This window comes from Triturus cristatus, chromosome 4_2 (assembly GCF_964204655.1).
Source record: "Triturus cristatus chromosome 4_2, aTriCri1.1, whole genome shotgun sequence".
In the NCBI taxonomy this organism is placed as follows: Eukaryota; Metazoa; Chordata; class Amphibia; order Caudata; family Salamandridae; genus Triturus; species Triturus cristatus.
This window is the reverse complement of record NC_140586.1, coordinates 860286241-860312429: the sequence shown is the minus strand read 5'-3', so window position 1 is coordinate 860312429 and position 26189 is coordinate 860286241. Positions and strand designations below refer to the sequence as shown.

At 47.8% G+C, this 26189-nt stretch overlaps 1 protein-coding gene across 1 annotated transcript in view; it reads left to right on the top strand.

The window, feature by feature from the left end:
• The window catches only part of LOC146835267 (peroxiredoxin-like), a 559426-nt gene extending 533773 nt beyond the window's left edge, over positions 1 to 25653 (top strand). The window contains exon 12 of the mRNA XM_085602856.1: positions 25502 to 25653. Within this exon, the coding sequence (XP_085458982.1) occupies positions 25502 to 25535 (34 nt within the window). The 3' untranslated portion in view covers positions 25536 to 25653. The remainder of the gene's footprint in view (positions 1 to 25501) is intronic.
• The last annotated feature ends 536 nt before the right edge of the window (positions 25654 to 26189 follow it).

Genomic DNA, 26189 nt, shown 5'->3' with positions numbered 1-26189 from the left:
CTAAAAGATGTATAACAATGCACTGGAGGGCGCCTGGGGGACCAGAGAGGAGGAGGTGCTCCGAACTGAAGAGGTTAGGAGTATCCGTAAACACCCCATACCAATGCCATGGGCTATCCTAATCCATTCCTTCAAGCACGAAATTGAGGAGGAGCCATTTCAACAAAGTATTTGCTCCCCCGCAGCAACTGCACACCACAAGACTACCCGCTGCAGTCCCCCAGCAGAGTAGATACCCGGCGGGACAGGGCTTGCCGGCGAAGATCTACATCACAAGCACCACCCCCGACACAGTATCCCTGTCTCCCCCCCCCAGCGCGCACACAGTCTACAACCCGGTTCCACTGAATTCGCTCGCCGGCTCCTACCACGCGGCACCCACTCCGACAGTGTACCTCAGTTCTAATTCCCCAGTTTGAAGAGTTCACCTCATTATCTACAACTCAGAAAACAAAGAATCATAGTGCCAGAGTTGGGAGCTTACGCTCCGCTCACAGTACATACAAATGACACCCACTCCTAGGCACATGCTACATACCCACACACCTCCTCAAATCTGCGGCAATGCCTAAGGAAATGTTGTACAGGTCATGTTTTAATGCCTGGTCCTAAACAACGATATGATGTACACAAGGTATGATGTTTGTCTCCGAAGCAATTTTAAATTCTGAAACGTACACTATAAGAAAAGCAAATAAAAATAATTTTACAAATAAAAAAGAGGAGAATGTCTTGAGGGGAAACAGGCGGGGAGTTAGGAAGTGGACTGGTATTGGGATCAATTAGGGAGGGGGATGGGGTCTTACGACTTTTTCCTTGATGAGAGGAAAGATGCCATCTAGTAGGTTTAAGCTACGGTCCGAAAATTGAATGAGGATGATCCCATTAGGATAAATGGTGATTGTTGCTGTGGCTTTGTAGATTGGTGAGGGAATGATAGAGATCATAGGGCCATGCACTGTTTTCCTGGTGGAGGAGATCAAGAGCAAGGTGAGAAAAGCTTTCCTCCATGAGCTCTTCGCTTAGTATAGAAGATGATGTCATTAGATGTGTATCCTTTGTTTGTTGAGAAGTAGGGATCTGAGATTAGTGTTTTGGGATGTGAGTTTAACAGATTAAGTTTAAAGCTTTTGGCTGCTTTTTTTGTACGGTTGGGGAGTATTTAATGGTATAGGTATGTAGTCCTGTGCGTTCCATAATGTAGTTGGCGCTTGTATGTGGAGGATATGATATGGCTAGAGTGGGTGAAATGTGCACCAGTTGCTTAAAGTGAAGTAGCTGCACTCAGACACAAGGTCACAGCATACATTTGCATTTATGTCAGACTTCGGGGACTCAACCACTCCTCACACATTGCTATTGGCATGGAAAATCCATCTTAATAGCCACTGAATGAATGCAAGCTTCCTAATGATAAATATCCATCTGCATGTGCTGCTTGCAGTTTCCTTAGATCCCACACCTGTGCCCTACCTACATGCACGCTCATCATTTTAAAGACTGACTAGATGTTTTCCTTTGAAGGATGCCACTTTGTGCCTTCCAGTTCATCTCCTGCATTCATGCTCTAACTCTCAAAGCCCCCAGGGACTGGCAAGCCCAGTTACCAAAGGGGCCTCAGGCATGACCTTAGGCTTCCTTTCGGCTGAGGATGCGGTGCTTACGTGGACTTTGGACGGCAGGTGAGGCTGTGAGCAGCACAGCTCTGGTTCCCATTTTCGGCAGACCTTGAGCAGACACAGACAGGTAACATGCATAAGTGTGGTGTTATTCATGCTCAGTCTATGCGTGAGTTCCCCCCTCGCCCCCTTGAGTTGCTCCATGGCGGGTTTCAGGACTCTACGTAATGAACCAATGTGGTCACAAGGATCGTGCCAGGAGTTGCTAGCTGAATATCAGAGTTCACAACTGAGAGTTCTGGTGACTTCTTAATGATGCCCATGATGACTGGAATGTAAACAAAAGAAGCATTGGCAGAGCCAATACGTCTCGCCTAAGCAAGAACTATTGGCTTTGCCAATGTGTTTTAGCCATGTTGTACACCAGCGTGGCTGATGTTCAGCATGGCTAAATCTTATTGGCGTAGAGGGGAGTGGCGTGGAGTGGAATAGTTAGGATCGGTGTAGAGTGTTGAAGAATGGAGTGTTGTGTATTGGAGTGGCATAGAGTGGAGTCGCATAGATTTGCATACAGTTTAGTGGAATACAGTGGACTGGCATAGAGTGTGTTGGTGTAGAATGTTGCAGAGTATACTGGTGCAGAGTGCAGTGATGTAAGCTGCTTCAACGCGGCGTAAAAGAGGTGCAAAGGGCTTGTAAATCTGCCCCTTATTATTTAACTATTGTGAATGTTTCATGCTTTTCTTCTGAACCCAAACGCTGCATGTATTCTCCCTGATTAGTGAATCATTCTAAGGAACAGCATACCTAATTGATGGAACGTCCTTCTGTGATGACCTCCGAAGAGCAGATGTAAATTGGAAATGGATGCAAGCGTCTTTCTAGAGAGAGTGAAAAGAGAGAAGACCGGAGCTTTCTCATTCTGTGGGCAAGTTGGCCACTTTGTGAAAAATTGCCCTCAGTTGCATGGAAAATGCACAAGCCCTGTCTTATGCCACAAGCCAAGACCAGGCAAGAATGGAATTCAAGTGTCTGCATAAAATCGTACACGTTACCTGATAAAGGTTACTTTGGCGATTACAATGGGTCCATTAGAATACTGTGCCCTGTTAAATTTGGGGGCACTAGTCTGCTTAGTCGAATTAAAATTACTGAAACCCATCATATCCCTACTGAAGGAAAGCAGTAACTGGACCCATCAAAGGGATTGATCAATCAATTTGAATTTGTAGAGCGTGCCTAATCACCTTAGAGGCCATCCAGGCACTAGGATCCTGCTGTGATCAGTCAACGAGTCAGGTCTTGAGTCCCTTTCTGAATTCTGTCAGAGAGGATGCTGTTCTTAGGTGGAGGGGTAGGTCGTTCCAAGACTTGGCAGCGACGTAGGAGAAGGAGCGTCCTCCGCTGTAGCTTTGGCAAATGCCGTGTTTGTTGGCGAGATAGGTGGGGCACAGGTGTCTGCAGGATTGGTGCTAGTTCAAGCAGTGGTTGATGTATGATGGTCCTTGGTCATGGAGGGCCTTTTAGGTGTGTTTCAGCAGCTTGAATTGGCATCTCTTCTGGACCGGAAGCCAGTGGAAGTTCCTGAGATGGGGGTGATGTAGGTCCATTTGGGAAGGTTCAGGATGAGCCTGGTGGCTGGGTTCAGTATAGTCTGGAGTCTTTTCAGGATTTAGGAGATGATTCCTGAGTAGAGTGTGCTACCGTATTTGAGTCGGTTGGTGACTAGGGCTTGGGTGACGGTGGTCCTGGTGTCGACGGGGATCCATATGAATACCTTACAGAGCATGCGAAAGGTGTGGGAGCAGGTGGAGGCGACCGTGTTGATCGGGCGTTTCATGGTGAGTTTGCTGTACAGGATGATGCCAAGGTTGCGGTCGTGGTGTTGGTCCGTGTTCAAGAGGCCACCAGGTGTTGTCCCACAAGGTGGTTTTGTTTCCAAAGATCAGCACCTCAGTCTTGTCAGTGTTTAGCTTCAGGCAGTTGGGCTTCATCCAGTCTGCGATGCTCATCATGCCGTGTGGAATCTGGTCCTGTTAGTGGAGAGGTCTTCAAGGAGCAAGAGGATGAGCTGGGTGTCATCTGCATAGAAAATTGATGGCACTCCCCTTACTTCAGGGGAGGTGTGCAAAGAGATGAAAGTCTGAATCATGATTATATATTAAGGGCATTGTGATGCCATTTGTTTTGACCTCATAGATACTCCTAATTTCTACATCACATTAGGCACATCTAAGTTACAACAGCACTATTCAAAAGTGTACTGAAAACTTCACAAGTTTATTTCACATCTGAATATTGTAAGGAAAACAGTTTTCCTAAAGTTTCAGCTATTCCAGCTCATCCTTTGTTGGATGGTATGATGTTGAATTCCCTATAGTTTATATGACTACTCAGAAGCCCTAGTACCAGATGCCAGATACCACATATCCTGATCAATCCTTTGACATAGGAAGAGGATGTACATCTCAAATATTATTTCAAAGAGAATCTGAAGAAAGGTGTTGTACTTCATTCTACCTCACCCACAAGAGCACCTATATTTTTTTGTCCATCGAGCAAATGGAGATCTGCGACCTTCTGTTTACTATAGAGAATTAAATGCTCTCACAGTATAGATCAGGTGCTCCTTACTGTTAATCTCAGTACTGATTGACTAAGCTTGCTCAGTGAAAATATTCACTAAACTTCATCTCAGAGGAGCAAATATTCTTGTTTGAATTAAAGCAGGAGATGAATAGGAAACTGTTTTTAATACAAGGTACGGACATTTTGAGTACCTAGTGATGCCTTTGGACTAATGCAAAGCTCCTGCTTCATTCCAATACCTGATATCTTTCATGAGATAATAGACACCATTACCATATTACACTCAGATAATATTTGAAAGAAATTGGGTTTTTGATTGAGGGTTGAAAACCCTTCTCAAGCAACAACCACAATTCTTGTCAGGGTGAACCACAAAAGTCACCAAATTAACCTATGCTTAACCCTTTGGTAGTTCGGAACAAAAGTAGTCAGGCTTAATTTCGAGGCAGTGTGTTAAGTGTTATATAGTACACTAACAGTAATAAAGTGAGAACACAGCATCAGAGGTTTCTCACACCAGTTTAGAAAAATAGAGTAAAATGTAATGAATAAAATGAGACCAAGTAACAATATTCCAATCAGTAGAACCAGAGATAAAAGGTTTAAGTAAAATTAGGGCCACGAAGCAGAAAGAGTTAACTGCGGTTATCTGGTGGTGCTAGACAAGTTCAGACCAATTACAATGGATAGCTGGCCAGATACAGGGACCAGGTTAGTTCAGCTGAAAAAGTTACCTTCTCCCTCGCTCCGCCGCCCTACTCACCGGTCCACCTCGGGATTTCCCGTTGCAGTGAAGGGAGTATCGGCAATCTTTTCTCTTCCTTCTTCCGGATTATAGACCGAAGGGGGAGGAGTCTTGCTACATTTTTTAAACTCCATGCCTTTCCTCCGGCACAGCGGACGCGCCAAAGGCAAGCCCGTCTGCGCCCGACCATGCCCGGCCGGGACCAGGGGCCAAAACCCCTGGCCGTTTACATGGAAAAACGATATCTCTATTCTATAGCGCGCAGCACCTTTGCTCTCTCAGAGATGTTCCCAAAGATCTGTTCCGGCACCGGCTTAATGTTTTTAATGGTGACTCACATTGCAAAGGTTGTGACTTCTCCCTCCAGCCCTCCTTTGAACGGACAATACCCAAGGGCAACTCCCCTCCTCTAAAGATGTTTCTATTAAACTTTAGATCCTTCTCAAAACACGCCACAGAACTGTCCTACTTAGTGTCAGATCTTAAACCCAACGTTCTCTTGCTGACAGAGACATAGTTGCATACTGAATCGGACCCCATTATTGCTCAAACCCTCCCTCCCAGCTACTCAATCCATAGGGTAGATCGCAAGAGGGGTAGAGGTGGAGGTATAGTGATTTTAGCCAATAATAAACTTAACTGTCGCATTACAGCGGACCCTCTACTACCAGATTGCGAAAGTCTCACCGTTGCCATTGATGTGTCCCTGACTAGTACCCTTTCAGGTCTCTTTATCTATAGTCCTCCTGGAAATCCCAGACAATTTCTTGAGGCACTTCCTACTACGGTACAAAAGGGGGTGGTGATGGACGGAGCATCAGAACCAATCAAACACTCGCACCCAGTCAACAGATCTGGGTTTGATCCATCACCGTTCTTTAGCCCACTCTGCCACCCCAGTTCAGACATGGCCATATGCAAATCAGTCTGACCCTGTGCCTCATGGGAACAGTCCAGCCCGAACTGCCAAGCCATGCCTTCCCTGGACCGGAAACAAGCTTCCTAGACCGGTTTCTGGCATTTCAGCCGTCTTCAGCCAGGCTTGCTTGAATCCAGTGGCAAAGTGAGCAAGGGACTTACGTGTGAGCATACCCTGCCAACTTATGGCGAACAAAGCGGTACAAAAGGGGGTGGTGATGGACGGAGCATCAGAACCAATCAAACACTCGCACCCAGTCAACAGATCTGGGTTTGATCCATCACCGTTCCTACTACGGTAGCCAGTCTGGCTGTGATCTCCTCCAACTTTCCTGTACTTGGCGATCTCAATCTCCACTTAGATGATCCTTTTGACAAACTGGCCAACGAGCTGACCAAGAACATTATGGCACTCCAGCTCAGGGAGAAAGTACTGACTCCCACTCACTCCAAAAGCCATTTGTTGGATCCTGTTTTTATTAACTGTAAGGAACTGAGGGTAGGCATTCCCATCCCTCTTTCGTGGTCCGATCATTTTTTGATCCCTTTTTTCTGGGAAACACTTGACTCTTTTTCCCCTCCCAATATAACTTCCCACGGACCTAGGGAAGCAAGTCCTTGAAGCCACCAACCCTGCTAATGATCCCAATCCCATTCGGGCCTCTGAGAATTTTAACCTCTGGATCCAGGGATCTCTGGATGCAGTACTCCCTAAAAAATTAAAACATATCATCAGCAGGCAAAAAAACGCCCCCTGGTTCTCCCCTAAACTAAGAGAGATGAAACAATCCTGCAGAAGGCTTGAACGAAAATGGAGAAGAGACTACTCTGTTACCCTTAAAACCGAATATAGAGGGGCTATTAGAAGCTATAAGGCCAAACTCAGGGCAGCCCAAGCTACTTTTTATGAAGACAAGATCACTCGTTCTGCAAACTCCCCCAAGGAAATTTTTCGTATTGCCAAGTCCCTTACCAAACTACCTGTTAAACAACCCTCGCCGGATGGCGCTCTCACTCGCTGTAATAGTTTGACTGACTTTTTTAACCAGAAAATCCAAAACATTTATCGGTCTTTTTCCTAACTCACCTAACCCCTCCCGAGTGCACTTACGCCAGAGCCACTACCCCCAACTCAAACTTCCCTCATTAAATTCCCCCCCATTGATATTACTATTCTGGCTTCTACTATAACTAAACTCAAATCCAGCTCACCCACTGATCCCGCCCCTCCTCAGATTCTCTCGTTAGCCACTGAAATCATTTCCTCTACTATCCTTGACCTGGCAAACTCCTATATCTCCTCTGGCATAGTTCCGTTAACATGGAAATGCGCCATGGTCAAAGCTCTGCTGAAAAAAACAAATTCAAATCCAGATGATTTTTCTAATTACCGCCCAATTTCTCTTCTTCCCTGGGTGAGCAAGATTGTAGAGAAGCACATAAATACCATCATGGTTGACTTTTTGGAACACAACCATCTTCTCCATCCCTCCCAGGCAGGTTTCCGCCCCCAGTTCGGGACCGAAACCGCCTTGCTTGCAGCAACGGAGGAGGCTAGGAGGATCTTGGATCAAGGGGGTAATGCTGCCATTATCCTCCTTGACCTCAGTGCCGCCTTCGACACTGTAAATCATAACACCTTGATCCGTAGACTAAAATATCTAGGAGTGTCTGGTATAGCTCTTCACAGGGCTACAGTCCGTTTTGACTGAACGATCGTTCAGGGTCTTTGAAGGAGATGCGGTTTCTAACCAGCTGCCGCTTAACTGTGGGGTTCCCCAGGGCTCCTCCCTGAGCCCCACATTGTTTAATGTTTACATGAGACCATTGGCAGAGATCATCCATCCATTTGGCATAAAAATAGTCACCTACGCAGATGACACTTAGCTAGTGGTGGCGCTAAACCACCCTGAGCGATCACCCAGCGCTCCAGGCTGCTGTCTAGAAGAGATTGCCAGATGGATGGACCTCTCTTGCCTTAAGCTCCAGTCCCTAAAGAGCAAATTAAGAGTCTGGGAGTATGGCTAGACCACTCCCTCACCTTTAACCATCAAGCTGCAAAACTCTCCGCCTCCTGCTTTGGCATACTCAGAATGCTATGAAAGATCCTCCCCCTCCTCCCTTTCCAAGCCTGAAGGATCATGGTCCAGGCGCTTATCCTCTCCCGCCTCGACTACGGCAACGTCCTTTATCTGGGTGCCCCCCATTCTACCATCAATAAGCTCCAGATTGTTCAAAACTGCGCTGCACGCCTCCTTTTACAGATCTCACGGTGGCAGTTGGCAAAACCTGCCATTAAGGCCTTGCAATGGCTTCCGATCAAAGAAAGGATTCCGTTCAAAGCCATGTGCCTAGCCCAGAAGGCTTTCTGGAAGACCGGCCATTCCATCAGCCAATCTTTGATTATTCCCTACGAACCCAGAAGGGTCCTCCGTTCCACCACCGCCTTCCTCTCTCTTCCCCCAGAATAAATAGAGCTAGAAGTGGCAGACGGTCCTTCACCTACAACGCATCAACTCTCTGGAATACTCTCCCACTTTCCCTCCGACAGGACCCCAATCAGCTTGTCTTCCGGAGGCTCCTAAAAACTTGGCTCTATAAGAACTGGCTCTAACTTTCATCTTACCGGTTATGGCCGTGCTGTCCGTAGCGCTGGGAGGCCTCAGGGTAGCCATCGCGCTCTTTAAATCTCATTTCATTCATTCATTCATTCTCAAATTCGGGCACATAGTGTTCAAAACTTCAGAATTTTACAAGAGGAGTTTCACTGATGCCAGCAAAAGGTCCAGGACCTGGGAGAGCACTTCTTGGGGATTCAGAACTCACTCCAGCATGGACCAACAGGACTTAAGCAGGTCCAATTGCAGGTCCAGTTGCAGGCCCAGGCAGAGCTAGTTGCAGCATGCCAGCTTGGCAGTTGTAATGAGGCCTCTGGAGCTTGTTGTGTCTCTGTAGCTCAGAATAGGAGTTCAGTCAACTGACCCTTGGAGGCACTCAGGTTATCCTGGGATGAAGGGAGAAGGTCCAGCCTTCCTTCTCAGAGAGCAGGGCAGGCCTCAAGCAGCATGTCAGTCCTCTGGGGAACAGACAGGCTTGAAGAGGCAGTGCAGTCCTTTGGGGGAATAAGGCAAACCTCAAGTAGCTGGACAGTCCTCCGGTAGCAGAAAGGCAGTCCCCTGAGGAATAAGGCAGGCCTCAAGCAGCAGGAACTAGGCAGTCCCTGTGTAATTGTAACGCCCTGAACGTCTCAGGATCGTTTAACAGACACGATAATGAGGACGCAACCACTTGTGAAGGGTTAGTTATTTTAATGAAGGCAAAAATAATACAAAGAATAAACAAAAGTTATAGTCACTGGAATCCTCCAGGCTAAGTACGTTACCAGCCCACCGCACGGATGGTCCTAACCATCCTCTGCATATACGCCGATCCCGGCGTATGCCAACAGAGGGCAGAAATGAAATGGCCGACAATGCCAATCGGTAGGCTGTGAGGGGCACGAAGAGTGTTGGGGAGAATCGAGGAGTCAGGGAAACACCCAGCCGGGGTCTCTACCTGAAGGGAGCAGCCTCTCAACCTCGTCCTCAGACTGCAACGGGACGCGGAGTCACCTCCTGGTGATGCGTCACCGATACCCCAATCAAAAGCAAGAAGACTGAACCGAGAGCAGCCGCTCGATCGATCCTGTGGACTTCCGAGTCTGTAACGCGGCAAACACCTCCTGGTGTGCGTTACAGCTGGCAGTCCCTGTATCTCTGGTCGGGCTGGGAGTTACGACTCCAACCAGCAAAAGCGCCACTGCGCTTTGACTCAGCCGAGTCAAAAAGCGAAGCTCAATGGTTGACCGGTAGAGCTTCCGGGTCCTTCACAGGTGACGATGGGGCAAGACACGGCCCAGGGAGTAACGACTCGACCTACCTCCGTTCTTGCCTTACTGGAGCACCACTCCGGAACACTGCTCTTCACGAAGCAGGTACGTCGGTGTAAACACAATATCCGACAGCGTTGTACCTCCCGGTTCCTCCCTTTATAGGGCGTGTTTTCCTTGAGTTATGTAACAGCTCTCCTGTTTACATAAGGGCGTGTTTTCTTTGAGTTATGTAACAGCTCTCCTGTTTACATAAGGGCGTGTTTTCCTTGAGTTATGTAACAGCTCTCCTGTTTACATAACCTCTCAACCGCTAAGCATCCTGGGAGATGTAGTCCGTTTTCGCTGGTTACCGTTTTCCTCCCCTCGCATGACAGGAATTCTTGACAGTACATCCTCCCTCTCAGCGGCTCCCCACGGGTCCAGCGCTGGCAGGAAAACGCCGATGGAACAAGGAGACCAAGCGCGGAGCATGAACCCCTTCAGCCGGTTCCCATGATTGCTCCTCCGAGCCATAGCCTTTCCACGCAACCAGGTACCACAGCTTCCCCCTGCGCCATGTGGACGCCCGTATGCCCGACACTTCATACTCCACCTCCGACTCCACGCATACCGGCCTAGGTGTCCCAGACGGCTTGGAGGGTGCTGGTTTCAGCAATGATACATGAAAGACAGGGTGTATCCGCAATGACTGGGGCAAGCACACCTTCACGTTCACGGGACCCATACACTTGGTAATTCGATAGGGGCCCATGTACTTGGGATGGAACACACTGTTTTTTCGAAACCTCATGTTTCTTGTGGATATCCAGACGTAGTCTCCAGTGCGGTACAGAGGCCCGGGCCTTCTCTTCCTGTCTGCCGCAGCCTTGTATCTTCTCTTGGCCTCTATTAGGACAGCGCTTGAGCGCATCAACGTGTCTTTTATGTGTGCCACCCTGTCCGCTGTGGCGGGAATCCTGTCCTCTCTGAACGGATGTAGAAATGGCAAGAACCTGGGATGTTGGCCATAGTTGCTATAGAACGGAGATGACTGTGTGGAGCTGTGAGTGGCGTTGTTATAGGCTATCTCTGCAACCCATAGCAAGTCGACCCATTCTTCCCTGCCCTGGTCCACAAAACATCGCAGATACTGTTTGAGCGTTTGGTTCAGGCGCTCGGTTTGGCCGTCCGTTTGAGGGTGGTAGCTGGTGGACAGGGCGGTCTTAACATGCAGCGCAGTGCACCAAGTCTTCCAGAATTGCGCAGTAAACTGCGACCCCCGGTCCGACACGATCACCCCAGGTAATCCATGCAGTCGTACCACATTCTTTAGGAGTAGTGACGCCAATTCCCCGGCCGTAGGGACTCTCTTGCAGGGGATGAAGTGCCCCATTTTCGTCAGGTAATCCACCACCACCAGTATTGCCGTCATCCCCTGGTCTACCGGTAGGCCCACCACGAAGTCCAGTGATATGCTATCCCATGGTCTATCCGGGGTCGGAAGTGGATGTAAGAGCCCTTGGGTTCGGCCATGGTCGGCCTTCATGGTAGCACACGTGGGACACTCCTGTCCCCACCCCCACCTCCACTCTCATGGTTGGCCACCAGAAATGCCGTCCCATGCTAGCCACCGTTTTTTCAAAGCCCAAATGACCTGCGCATGGAGAGTCATGGCACCAGATGAATGCTTGTTTCCTTAGCCTAGGCGTGGGTATCAATAGGCACCTGCCCTTCAGGGGTATCCCGTCCTTCAGCTGCCATTCTCTGTGACTGAGGAGCCACCTCCGCCATGCGAATGACCTGATCCCTCTCTTTATGCCCCTCAGGAAAGTATCCGGTTGGATAACCCCCAATACCATCCTCGGGGAAATGATGGAATGCTCGGTCGCAGGCAATGGTTCCTTAACTGCAGATTGACGGGACAGGGCGTCCGCCTTCCGGTTTTCCGTCCCCGGCCGATATGTGATGCGGAAGTTGAACCCCGCAAAGAAGATCATCCACCGCAACTGCCTGGGAGAAAGGTGTCTTGTGGCCGTCATGAACTGTAGATTCCGATGGTCCGTGTACACCGATACCACATGTCTTGCCCCCATCAACCAATGCCTCCATTCGGTGAAGGCGTCCTTGATTGCGAGAAGCTCCTTCTCCGCAATATGGGAGTTGCGTTCTGCGTCGTTGAGTTTGCGGGACATGTACGCAACGGGATGAAGCACCCCTGTGTCGTGGTTGCGTTGGGACAAGATAGCCCCCAGCGCCACATCCGATGCGTCCGCTTCCACCATGTAGGGGAGATCCGGATCGGGGTGAGCCAACACCGGCGCCTTACCAAAGGCGCTTTTCAGGGCCTCAAAGGCTGTGTTCGCTTCAGGGGACCAGACAAACTCCTTGGACTTCCTCAGTAGCTGTGTGATTGGGGCCACCAATCCTGAAAATCCATCTATAAACCGCCTGTAAAAGTTGGCGAAGCCAATGAAACTTTGGACGTCCTTCACGCTTTGGGGCACCGGCCATTCTTTCACCGCCTTGATCTTTCGTTCTGCCATCTCCTGTCCCTCTGGACTCAGCATCACTCCGAGGAATTCCACGGATGTGACGTGGAAGTCACACTTGCTGAGTTTACAAAACAGCATGTTTTCCCTCAGCTTTTGGAGCACAGCTTTGACGTGGTGTACGTGCTCCTCCACACTGGACGAATAGATGAGGATGTCGTCGATATATACGACCACGTAGATATCCAACTCCTCTCTGAATACCTCATTCAAAAAGTACTGAAAGGCTGCCGGGGCGTTGCACAGACCGAACGGCATGACGAGGTACTCAAAAAGGCCGAACCTGGTCTTAAAGGCGGTCTTCCACTCGTCTCCGTCCCTCATGCGCACCAGATGGTATGCCCCTTTCAAATCCAACTTGGTGTAGATACGAGCTTTCTTGACCTGTTCCAGAAGTACACTGATGCAAGGCAAGGGGTACCGATTTTTTATGGTTATCGCATTCAATGCCCTAAAGTCCACACAGGCTCTTAGCTCCCCATTAGCTTTCGGGATGAAGAAGAGTGGCGAGGCGGCCGGAGACTTGGACGGGCGGATGAATCCTAGCTTGAGGAGTTTATCCAGGTACCCCCGGAGATGCACGTTTTCAGGCTCCGTCAGGGCATACAGCCTGCCGCTGGGAACGCTGGCCCCTGGCACCAGGTCGATCTGGCAGTCAAACTGTCTATGTGGTGGTAGCACTTCCGCCTTCACCTCATCAAATACATCCTCAAAATGTGATAAGCCTGGGGGAGAGCCACATCTTTTTCTGCCGCTGTAGCCACCGTCTGACTCCCGCTCTCATCTGCGTCAAGGGATTCCGTTCTGTTTCCACAATGCAGGATGCAATACGGTGACGTCATTTCGACGCGATGTGTTGGCCAATCCACAGAGGGGTTGTGTTTCTGTAGCCACGGCAATCCCAATATGACGCCATATTGGGGCGCTCGGATGATGTTAAAATCGATTTGTTCCAAATGGTTCCTCCCATATCTCATCGGAAGGACCCCCGTGTGCTGCCCGATGGGCCCCGTTACCAATCGCCTTCCGTCTACAGCATAGACGTCTTCGGGTACAGCTTTGGGAAGAAGCACTAGCCCTAGCCTGCATGCCTCGTTGTGTTCCATAAACATGCCAGTGGCCCCTGAATCCACCATGGCTACAACGGGTATCCACTGGTCATGCACTCCCACGTGCACCGTGAGAAACAGGTGTCGGTGTCCCTTAGTGACCGAGTTGGAAAGTGAAGGGATGGATGAGTGACTCCGAGATGCCCCTTCTTTGGTCTGGGAGTCCTCTAGTTTTCCGCCGGTATGTCCACCACGGCTGTTACCGACCGGTTGGCCCGATAACGTGACGTCTTCGGTTTGGCAGGGCATTCACGTACGTAGTGGCCTTTTTTGCCACAATATAGGCACAATCCTTGTTTACGGCGTGACTCTTTCTCCGTGGCTGTGAGGCTCGCTCGTATTGCGCCGATGTCCATGGGTTCTCCCTTGGATGCGGTGGAAGTTTCAGGACTTCCCACCGTCACATAGGATGGAAGGGATTTTCCTTTTCTCCCATGATCCCCCTTTCTTTCACTTAGCCTATGTTCCAGCCGTAATACAAGGTTGATAAGGCCCTCACATGTCTTGGGTTGAGGGTCAATATGAGCCACGGCGTCCTTGAGCTCATCGCACAGCCCTTGATGGAAGAGCGCCGTCTGTTTAGCAACAGGCCACTTGGTTTCCGCAACCAGCCTTCGGAACGCGTTGAGATACTGCACCAGGTCGTTGGATCCCTGTCTCAACTCAAGCATTTCACGGTCCGCCGTGTACGAGTCAGCCCTTCTGTCAAATACCTTCAGGAATTCCTCGCGAAAAGCACCCCAATCACATAAGATGGGGTCGTCCTTGCTCACCAGAGGTACGGCCCATTGTGCCGCGTTTCCAGCCAAATAGGAAATAAGGAAAGCCACACGAGCCTGACTCGTGGGGAACGCCTTTGGTTTGCACGATAAATGTAGCGCCACTTGTGTGAGGAATACCTGCACTGTGTTAGGATCCCCACTGTACCTCTCTGGTGTTGCCAAGGGGATGGCTACCGGCATTTCCACTACTACCGCAGGGGTCTGGTTCGTGAGGGAGGTGCTGGGCGTGAGCGGGTCCAATTGGATAGCATCCAGTCTGGCTTTTACATCAGCTGTTTCTTGCCTAGAGGCAGCCAATTCAACTTGCACGGTCGCTAAAGCAGCTAGCACATCATCAAGTGTTGCCATGTCTGTTATCGACCGGGAGACAGTTAGTGTTATTAAGGTCGGATATTTTGTAACGCCCTGAACGTCTCAGGATCGTTTAACAGACACGATAATGAGGACGCAACCACTTGTGAAGGGTTAGTTATTTTAATGAAGGCAAAAATAATACAAAGAATAAACAAAAGTTATAGTCACTGGAATCCTCCAGGCTAAGTACGTTACCACCCCACCGCACGGATGGTCCTAACCGTCCTCTGCATATACGCCGATCCCGGCGTATGCCAACAGAGGGCAGAAATGAAATGGCCGACAATGCCAATCGGTAGGCTGTGAGGGGCTCGAAGAGTGTTGGGGAGAATCGAGGAGTCAGGGAAACACCCAGCCGGGGTCTCTACCTGAAGGGAGCAGCCGCTCAACCTCTTCCTCAGACTGCACCGGGACGCGGAGTCACCTCCTGGTGATGCGTCACCGATACCCCAATCAAAAGCAAGAAGACTGAACCGAGAGCAGCCGCTCGATCGATCCTGTGGACTTCCGAGTCTGTAACGCGGCAAACACCTCCTGGTGTGCGTTACAGCTGGCAGTCCCTGTATCTCTGGTCGGGCTGGGAGTTACGACTCCAACCAGCAAAAGCGCCACTGCGCTTTGACTCAGCCGAGTCAAAAAGCGAAGCTCAATGGTTGACCGGTAGAGCTTCCGGGTCCTTCACAGGTGACGATGGGGCAAGACACGGCCCAGGGAGTAACGACTCGACCTACCTCCGTTCTTGCCTTACTGGAGCACCACTCCGGAACACTGCTCTTCACGAAGCAGGTACGTCGGTGTAAACACAATATCCGACAGCGTTGTACCTCCCGGTTCCTCCCTTTATAGGGCGTGTTTTCCTTGAGTTATGTAACAGCTCTCCTGTTTACATAAGGGCGTGTTTTCCTTGAGTTATGTAACAGCTCTCCTGTTTACATAAGGGCGTGTTTTCCTTGAGTTATGTAACAGCTCTCCTGTTTACATAACCTCTCAACCGCTAAGCATCCTGGGAGATGTAGTCCGTTTTCGCTGGTTACCGTTTTCCTCCCCTCGCATGACAGGAATTCTTGACAGTAATGACCGCAGTTCTAGGAGTGTACTGAAGAGTGGCTCAGGAGGTCCATTATTTATCCCTGGTACGATCTTTGAAGTGGAGGAATTTCCTAGGCTACCCCCACATCTAATTCTGGAACGGTCTTCCCTTTGTCTGCCAAGTCTTCCAGACAACCGGGGTGAAAAAATACTAGTGTCAGGTTCCTTTGTGTGTACTGAAGGCAGGCCTATTGAAAAGTAATTGGGGCCGGGAACAACCTTTTCCCCAATTATCCTGGCATGAAGGCCCATCCTGCCCACAACTTTTCTCAGATTGTTCACTGCCAGGGCCCAAAACACATTCTTAATGGGGAGCCATTAACAGGCCCAGACAGCTGGAAACTCCTAGAAGGCATTAGAATCTTTTGGACAGGAAAATGCCATCTTTCTAAAAGTGGTGTTCTTACAATTGTAAAGGGGATTTTAAATTTACAATTTATTTGAGTCCAAATATGACATTTCTACCTGCTCCCAATCACATGTTAGTACTTATTAAACGTATTGAGGTAATCCAATGTTGGCCGATGGGAGAGATAGGCTTTATAGTAGTGGAAAACAAATTTAGGATGTTTTCACTACTAAGCCATGTAAAATTGAAACACACATGTCCTATTTTTTAAATATAATGGGTCCTCACTTATAGGCCCTTAGGGGCTATCTTAAGGGTGACTTATACGTATTAAAAAGGCAGACTTAGGCCTGGCAAAAGGTTTATTTTGCCAGGTCAATATAGCAGTTTAACACTGCGATACAGGTGCAGTGGAAGAACTGAGACATGTTTTAAAGTGCTACCATAGTGAATGGCACAATGAGTGCTTCGGGCACACTAGAAGCATTTTATTTAGGCCCTGGGTACATGTAGTACCATATACTAGGGGCTTACAAATAAATGAAATGAGCCAATTATGCGTAACCCAATTTTACCATGATTTAGAGAGAGCAGAAGCACATTTTTGCCCTGGAGTTTCTCTGACTCTGCCTCCTGGAAAAAGAAATCCTGGGTTGTGTAATCATAGCCCCCACTCTTCCCTGTCGAGACACAATTAAAAGGCATCCCGCGCTGTGGGAAACAGCAGCGCCTTTTGTGCCCTGGATTGTCTCCACCTCTGACTCTAGGCAGCAAGGAATACTGTGGCATGTAGCCCTAGCTCCTGCAGACCACCGTTGAGGCCTAAGTAAAACGCACCCCACACAGTGAGAAAAAGCGCAGCTTTTGTGCCCTTGAGGGTTGCAGCCTCTGCCTCCACACAGCAAGGAATCCTGGGGCATGTACCTCAGTGAATTATATCAGGTGAATTTCAATGTTTTTTAAAATTTTTATTTTGTAGCACCTAAAAGATCAAAGCGCCAAACGCAGGTATCTAGTCACTAGAGTCTCAGTCAAAGTCAAAAGTTGAGGTCAACCATGATTGCGTCTGAGTCAGATACAAGGGATGGATTGGTCCCAGTCTTGGCTTATGTTTGAACTTTGAAACAGTTCTGAAGAAAAGGTAGAGTTTAGCAGGGCCAGACAGCAGGCTGTGGCCGAGGGGAAGTAGTTGATGTTGGGAAGGTACTGGATGAAGTCTTGATGAAGTGAATGAATGAATGAATGAAAAGACATTTGTAGAGCGCATGGCTACCCGGAAGTATCCCAGCGCTATAGATATGATCAAAAGCAGGTGCAGACTAAGGAAAAAGCAGTCTTCAATCTTTTGCGAAAGACCATGTGGTTGGGAATAGTACGAAGTTGGAGTGGAAGGGAGTTCCAGAGCTTGGAGGCATTGTAGGAAAAAAGCCGCCCCCCGCTTCTGGACCTTTTTATTCCTGGGACTTTTGCGAGATGAAGATTGTCGGATCTCAGTTCCCTATTGGATTTATGGAGAGTGATGAGGGATGAATTAATGGGAGGGCCCGTCCCTAGCAGTGTTTTATGCGCAATGCACATAGATTTGAATTTAATGCGTTCCATCACGGGGAGCCAGTGAAGGGATTTGATTGAGGGCTTGGCTGCGTGCCTGGCTGAGGATCCCGTAATTAAGAGGGATGCACAGTTCTGGACTAATTGAAGTTTAGAAATCACGGATGCAGGGGAGCCCAGATAAAGGGCATTCCCATAGTCAAGCCGTGAAAGAATGAGGGACTGTACCATGACTTTTTTTGCAGGGGAGGGCAGGAGGGGAAGAATTTTGCGAGCCATTCTAAGCAACCAGAGCAGGTGGCTGCGGTCTTCCTGGCCTGTGTCCTAAAGCTCAGGTCCTGATCTAACCAGATACCCAGACTCTTGATCTCGGTTTTGGGGGAGGGAGGGGGACCCATGCTGGAAGGCCACACAAGGTGGGACTGGAAGCACTGTGGGTTCCCTAGTACCATAATCTCCGTTTTACCCCCATTTCATTTGAGCTGGGATAGGTCCATCCATTTGGAGATTTCTTCCAAGCAGGAGTGGAGTTTATTAGCGTTGGGATCTAGGGAATTACGGGCCACCACTAGTTGTGTGTCATCCGCATAAGTCACTATGCTGATTCCTGAGGGAGCTACGATGTCAGCCAGGGGGGACATGTATACATTGAAAAGTGTCGGGCTGAGTGAGGAGCCCTGTGGGACCCCGCTAGGAAGAGGCACTGGAAGGGACAGGGTGTTTTCCTCAAAGACCTGAAAAGATCTTCCTTCCAAGAAGGAACGGAGCCACTGTAGTTGAAGTTGTTGACATTGGTGGAAAAAGATGAATTTCCAGGCTGAGGAGGTCACCATCATCAATGGGGAGATGGTCATCGTCGAGCCCAGTGAAAATGTGTACCTTCTGACTTACACAACTTCTTGGAAGTCAAAAATCTCTAGCGGATCAAAGCGGCAGTCTGTAGCCGAAAGTCCCGTTAATAAAGATTTGCTACTGCAGAGACAAACGTAGCCAGAGCTACTACAAAGTCAGCCTGACCTGCGATGCACCTGGGCCGATGGTCTGGTGGGTAGGTCCTGATCTTCTGTCGGTCCTCCATGAAGTGTCTGTTGAAGATTTGAGATGTGAGAGCAGCTGCAGGAGTGGCTGCAGGGCATTCTGGGAGCCTGTGCCTGAATCAGAGGAGCGAGATGCGTGACGCAACTGGCTGAAGGTAATGTAATTAAAAAGAAAAAAAGTGTTTGCCTCCCTCCCTTCACAACCCCTATTGCCCGCTTCACCCCATGGTCGCCTGCCCCACTACTCGTCCCAAACACGGGCCGCTTTTGGCTTAAACCCACCCACATGCCTAATATTTTAAACACCCTGCCTTATGCAGTTTTAGGGCCTACCTTAGGGCTGACTCATATGTACTAATAAGGAAGAAATTTGGTTCAAAACTGCATTACTGGCAAGCAATGGCAGGCCTGAAACATGTCTTAAAGCGCTATGTGAGCGGGTGGCACAGTGCATGCTGCAGGCCCACTAGTAGCATTTCCTTTACAAGCTCTGGGTACAGAGCAAAGCAGGCACAAGGCAGACCTGGTCAGCCTCGAACACCTACCAGGAGGAGGTGGATGAGTTGCGCGCAGACAGCGGAGCTGCTGGGGCGAAGTGCAGTACCATGTAATCTGAACTAAAAAGTAAATTATACATGTCAATCAGGTCATGTCAAGAGGTCAGGGGACTTGTATGCGCTTCCCCGCAGCGGCCGCCATAAATAGGGAAGGGGGGAGGGACTTGCAGCTGGGAGCCAGCGGGAACCGGCAGGGGAGAGGGGCCGCAGGGTACGCAGCGGCGGGAGGGACACAGGGCAACAATATAGTCAAAACAACAGAAGAATCAAGAGAAGTGGCAAGAGTTTAGATTACAGGGGAAAATTAAAAACACACCAGAAGCAGGGTCAGCAGAGTCAGGCACAGCAGGAGAGATGGAGGCCATGTGGAGCAAAGCGGGCACGAGGTGGACCTGGGCAGCCTCGAACACCTACCAGGAGGAGGTGGATGAGGTTCGCGCAGACAGCGGAGATACTGGGGAGAAGTGCAGTTCTAAGACCAAGAGGTCAAAGGACTTGCACTGCCATAGACTAACATTGGAGTTACCTTATCATATTTAATAAGCTGTAACTTCCAAATGGGAGCAGGTAACCAGTTCCTATTTGGTGTCTTTGGAAATGTAATTTAAAAAAAAAACTTTACTTATTGTAAAGTCAGAACTTAAATTACAGTTTTGAAAATGCCACTTTAGAAACTCTGCATTTTCCTGTCTTAGTCATTTAGTGCCTGTAGCCTGTACCTGGGGAACATGACTTGGTGTAGTTGGCAGTTGAGCTTTTTTGTGTTCATCTTAGTAGGCCACACACAATAAGGAGTACCTAGATGTGCCATCACTGGTATGAAGGGAGGCCCTTGAATAGGCTGTGCCCTGATTCTACACAAGGGGCTGCATAGCCCTGTAGTTAGTCTGGATCCAGGACAGGGAGGGTGGGATGCCTGTGGACACCAAAGGGAAACCTCTAGAAGTTTCTCCTCCACTTCAAAGGCAAAACTGGGAATAAATACTGGACCTCAGACACCAACACTTCAGTACACTTTTGGACCTGTGGATACTCTGCCAGGAAGAGAGACTGCTATGCTGCTGAAATACTGTCTCTCTGCTAGATCGCTGACCCCCTCGAATCCTGCCGTGCTGGACTACTGCCTGGCTGGCAAGACCTGCTGCCTGCTTCCCTCTTGCTTGCATGAGAAGGACTGAACCTGCATCTCTTGAACCCAGAACCCCAGAGTGACTCCATGGGCTATTTGGCTGGCCTCCTGTGGAAGGCCATCACCTCAGTCTGTGCTTTGGGTGGTTGCCAGGCCAAGATAGTTTCAGTCTTGGTCTGGAGGGGCTACACCTTGCCCCCAGCCACCCTGTGGCCTACATACACCACAGAACTCTGTTCATCTGGCACTTACTGGCCTTGATAGTCAGCCCTGCCTGCTGCTGGGCCTGAAGGATCTTATTTAGGTGGCACAGGTGTTCCTCCAAGCTAGAGCTGCAGACCGAAATGCCGTCCAGGTAGGCGGCAGAGAATGCCTCGTTCCCAGGCAGGACCTTGTTGACAACCTCTGAAAGGTGGCAGGGGCTTTCTTCAAGCCAAATTGGGAGTGGCCCTCTGGAGTCTAGAATGCCCCCTCGGTCAGAGCAATCTACCAGTACCCTGAAGTACGATTCAATAGTACTCATGAACTTCACAGCACCCAGCCTGATGAAGAGCTCATCAGCTAGGGGGATGGGGTGTGCATCAGTCTTAGTGACAGAATTGAGTCCCCTGTAGTCCACACAGAACCTTAGTTCTGGAGTGGTTCCAGGTTGGGCAGACTTGAGTGCCAGCACCACAGGGCACTGTTAGAGAGCTCAACCTCTTGAGAGGCAGTTCTCTCTGGTCTGCATATTCTTCCACATACACCTATGTCCAGCAATATGGATATTAATCTATGATCTGTCAAAGGCAGGCGCAGACGACTTGCATTCTCCTTGGTAGAATATATCAAATCCAAGGTGTGGCCTTGAACGTGCGAGAAGTCAGAAAGAAGTTGCTTGAGACTGATGGCTGAGCTTATAAGAACAGACCTACACCTCTGTGGGTGGGACAGTCTAACCACCAGCTAACATCACCTAAAACCAATAAAATTGATTGATTTGAAACATTGGAAGAGAAAAATTCACTGTTTTGACTAATAACATTCCTGTTCTCATTTGTTACTAAAGATTCCCTAAACTTGAGGCCTCCTCCCCTTCCCAATCTGATTATTTTCAACCCAGAAGATACTGTCAAAGCCAAATTAGTATTTGACCTCTTGTGAAGCAAGTTCTGCTACAACAGAAAGAAAACTGAATTAAGAATAAGGTCTGAGACTACCACATGGTATTTGAGAAGGTATCTTACCCTGTTAAATGTAAAAATGGGGAGTATGGCTGGCACTGGTTGCTGCCTGCAGAACGCACCCCTCACGATTGAAATACGGAGTGCTGGCATCCTTGCACATGCTCAGTCTGACCCCTAAGGACTAGCGTGTGACTTTAGTTCTTAAAAGCGAGTGAACAGTGCAAATTATTTCCACCATTATAAAACAAAACACATCCACTTTAAAAATTGCCCTTCAATCTCTAAAATCACCTCCACAAACCTTAAAGAATGTCAGAACATTTATGAGCAAGTATGTGCAACAGTGCCCCTTAGTTGCACGGATGCGCTCCAGTCAGATTAAAATATGGTGTGCTGGTATCCTTAGGGTGAATATTTAATTTGTTCATCATTCTGTCTTCTTTTTGCTTTTCTCTCCCAAAGAGGGAAGGGTATGCCCAGACGTGGGGCCCATGCTCACTTTGCCACTAGATTCAAGCTAGTCTGGCTGATGAGTGGTGATTCCCCGAAACCAGTTCCAGGATGATTGTTTCTGCTCCAGGGAGAATATGGCTTGGCAGTTAGGGCTAGACTGTTCTCATGGGGAGCAGGGTCAAGACTTATTTGTGTACGGTTGGGTCCAAACTGAGGTGGGTGGTGAGAAAAAACACAATGGATTAAGCCCAGATCTGTGACTGAGGGTGAGTGTTTGATTTGTTCAGCATTTCATCCATCATTTGATCTTTTTGCTGGCATCCTTGTGTATGCTCAGTCTGCCTCCATGCCTCCAAAGATTAGAGCAATATCCATAGATACTGTAAGCAGGAGTGCGTGGTGCTGCAGCACCCCCAGAAATAACCATGGTGGTGTTCAGAAGGTTAATCAGCAACAAAGATGCCTTGAAAGGTTGTCTTTATCTTGTTACATATGCTGTGAGATCAAAGTCACAGGTCAAATATCAGGCTATGTCTTCGGAGAATTTGCTATGTATTCTCTTATCATGAATACTGTTGTTTGCTTTTCATTTTCTGACTGAAAAGTGAGAGTATTTTTGTAGAGAAATATGTGGCAATCTTGCACGAGTACAGAGCGTGGAAGGAAAGGCTATATTATGTAATTTTTTTCTAACACAATACATTTTAAATACATATAAATGTATTGTATAAATATTAAAAAATACATGAGCAGTTAAGAAAGCGCAAATGGAGAACTATTTTTGTAATTCTAAAGTGTGACGGAAGCAAAGATTTTGAATAGGATTAAAACAAATCAAGACACTTTACTTAGGGCCTGACTTGGATCTTGTTGGGACTGGTCCCGCCGTCACTTTTTTGGCAGACTTCCCACCCACTTACCTGGCGGTTTTCCCGCCCAATTTAGACGTTGGCTGGCAATGGGAGAGAAGACCGCTGCTGGCCCACCAACTCCGCCAGAACTTCGATCCCCGCCCATAGAGCAGGATGGACTGCAGCATGCAGCAACGGGCTCCAGCCAGGATTTCTGCCCTCCATATTTGGATGTGGGCTGTTTGTAAGGAAATTCCGGCAGGAATCCCTCCTACTACAAGCTGGCAGGAAGGGAGGAAAATGAGTCCAAACTCACTTTTCCACGGATACAAGCTGCCATTTTGTCCTCTTTGACCAGGTTCTCCCCGTCTTGCTGCACCTTGACGACGATAGGCTGGCACCCCATTTTGACAGTCACAAAGGTAGGTGTTTGTGGTGTGTGTGAGTATACATTGCATGGTGTGTGTAAGTTGGTTGTGTGCACTGCAGTATGTACATATTAAACTAAGTACACATATCCTATAAACATATGTACACATACACTACATATATATGTTGTACATAAAAAGCAAATATGTCACTTACCTGTCTCCCGACCCCCACGGTCGCCTCCCGTCAGGACTCCGCAAAGACGACACCGCCAGCCTAACAGGAACATCTAAATCGGCTAAGTGTGATCCCGCAGTCAAGACAGCGACAGTGTATGGTTGCCCAGCACAGAAGACGGACGAAAATTTGTAACTGAAAATCTATTTGAACACGTTGTTTGTGCACTATATAGTTTTAGTAGTAAAACTGCATGCCTGTGAAAATGTAATGGCCATTTCAATGGAAAATGTGCTGTCCGTAAATGACAATGCAATGCCATAACAAGCTACTTTAAAATATTTGTGACGTGTGCTCCATAATGCATCACCAGCTACATACCACACCCTCACTACTTTTGTTCTGAAAAGGCGTGGCTTATTTGCTAAACTTGTTCTTTGTGTGACCCTAGGAGTTTTCAGAATCCCTATGACTTTGGAGAGATGGCAGCATCCCCACTCTGAAAAGTGTTCCAGCACCACTGACCCTACTAGTTCTTGAAGTCTAATAAATAGTGCAAATTTAATTCACTGTCTTAAGAAAAACCATTCACTTAAAAAAAAAGTGCCCTTCAATCTCCCTCTGCAGTAAAACCACCTTTAGAGACTTTAAAAAATATGTAAGAACACTTGTGAGGTAGCATGTGCAAGAGTACATCTTACCTTCAAGAGAGGATCTTAGGTTGGGAGAGATGAAGTAGATTGAGGAGAGATACAGTGAGATGAGATGGCAACTGAGCAGTGAGTCACACAGAGAGGAGTAATGCAGACTGAGGTGGTGGAAAAGTAGAAATGTAGAGGTTGGCACAGAGAGTGGTAGATAATGATTTATGGGTGTGAGAGAGAGGTGGGACACAAAGAGCCACATTATGAGAGAATTGTGAGAAGAGATTTGTGCAAGGAGCTGTACAGGTATGTAGATATAGGTAACAAATGAGTGGTGAGATAGAATGAGTGTTATAAAGAAAATAAACAGAAAGCTCATTTTAATTTAATGGCCCCCAACGCTATGAGTCAGGCTGTCGTAGGCTGTGAAGCGCGTATGCCCATCAGTCATATTAAATGAAGAGTCATTGTTTTCCTACACACCCTTATTCCTACCATCCTTATGGCTGCCTAGATCACCTAACCTGCAGCCCCATGGAGTTTGGGACAATTAGGCAGTTACCCACGACCCGAGACCAAGGATGATTTCCTAAGAAAAACTCTGAGCTACTGCTTTTTTAATCAAACAATTTAATTTTTTTAAAAACACTTAAAGAACATAAATAAGTGAAGGTTTTAAAACTTTGAGGTGTAAATACTTACTATTTTTAAAAATACAAACACGTTATCATAAGTAGATGCCACTATCAAATCACAATTTCAGATTCTGTGCTTATGATATGCCTTCTTCTAACCCATGGGTACCCGCAAACATTTTCCCAAAAGCCAAAAAGTGGGGTCTGTGGCGTGATCGAGGGCCGCACTGATGCTAGTAGTGTGGCGGTTGAGGGCGAGGGAGGTGTAAGATATACGTAGAGGGAGTGGTGCATGTACATCTTCTGGTTGAATTGAACATAGGATCAATATCGGCTTCCCTACTTGACCAAATTGTGTGATCCTATGCAATTGTTTTATTTAACTTTGCTTCTTTTTGCTTCATTGTCACATATAAGTGGACCTCGAAATACATGATTTCGGTATGTGCCCTGTACAAAACCTTCTCTTGAGTTTGATTTAATAAACTATAACGTCGTCCATATGTAATAGCGACTCGTGCCAACCTGAGGGTGCACATGACAACTCATTTGCCTCTTTGTTCACTATTGGCATTGTTGTCAGGGTGGGAGAGGCATGAATGTTTCTAAATACCTGTTTGAAAACTGTCAATTAAAAAAAAACAATGCACTGATTTAAATCCAATGTACTAAGGTGAAACGCTTTTGCATGTTAATGAACACTTTTTTTGAACTTTTTTGGTACATGACACCTTCTGTGCATCTTGTTTTTTACTTCAGCTTGCCTGTACATACATGCTTGTCATTTATTTAATATCCTTATGAAGTTAGTGGTTTGTAAAATAAACAGTGCCTATTACTGCTGTTGAACCATGGCTGCATGCAACGGTCAGGAGGGCTGCATACGGTCAGGAGGGCTGCATACGGCCCCCGGGCTGTACTTTGAGTATCCAATAATGTTGAATACCCTGTGCTAAATTGTTTTCTTTTTCTTTTGCAGTGTGGGCTCTTCCCTGGATGCCAACACAGAGTGACATTATGGAGCTGGACTCCCCAAAAAAACAAAACAGCATCTACCGTGCACATAAGAGGAATAATGTCACAAATCAAAATCCTTTGTTTCGTAAATAAGCAATAAAGTGTTGGCGCAACTTTGGAGGTGTCCTCACAGTGAATTGAAGGAGAGGAGTACCACAAGTTTGAGCAGATTCCAAGAAGAGGGAAGACACCTCGCTTTCATTTTAGTAACTCTAGCGACTGAGTACACGGGTTATCATGGCAGCAATGATCATGGTGGAACTCTGCGTCATCTACTTGAACAAACTGTTGTGCAAACACTGCAGCACACCGTCCATTGCCTTCCTCATCCCAGTCCTTACAAAATGAGCAATATTGCTCCCACACACAGCATGCACCCACAACAGAACAAATGCCATTTGTACCCCTTCCAATATGGAAGCGAAAAGAGGTCGCCCCACTGTGGCTTATAAAGGAGGGGACAATCTGCTCAGCTCTCCCTTTTTTTTAGGATTCGGATGCACAGTGCTTGCGCTGTGCTTGTGAAATCTATTGTATTTAATATAAACCTTAAAAGGGGCTTACATCCCACCTTTTCTTTTCAAAGTTTGTGTGCTTCCCACTTACGTTTCCTCCTTTCGATTGGTTTTAGAATACCAGTTCCTGCTGTT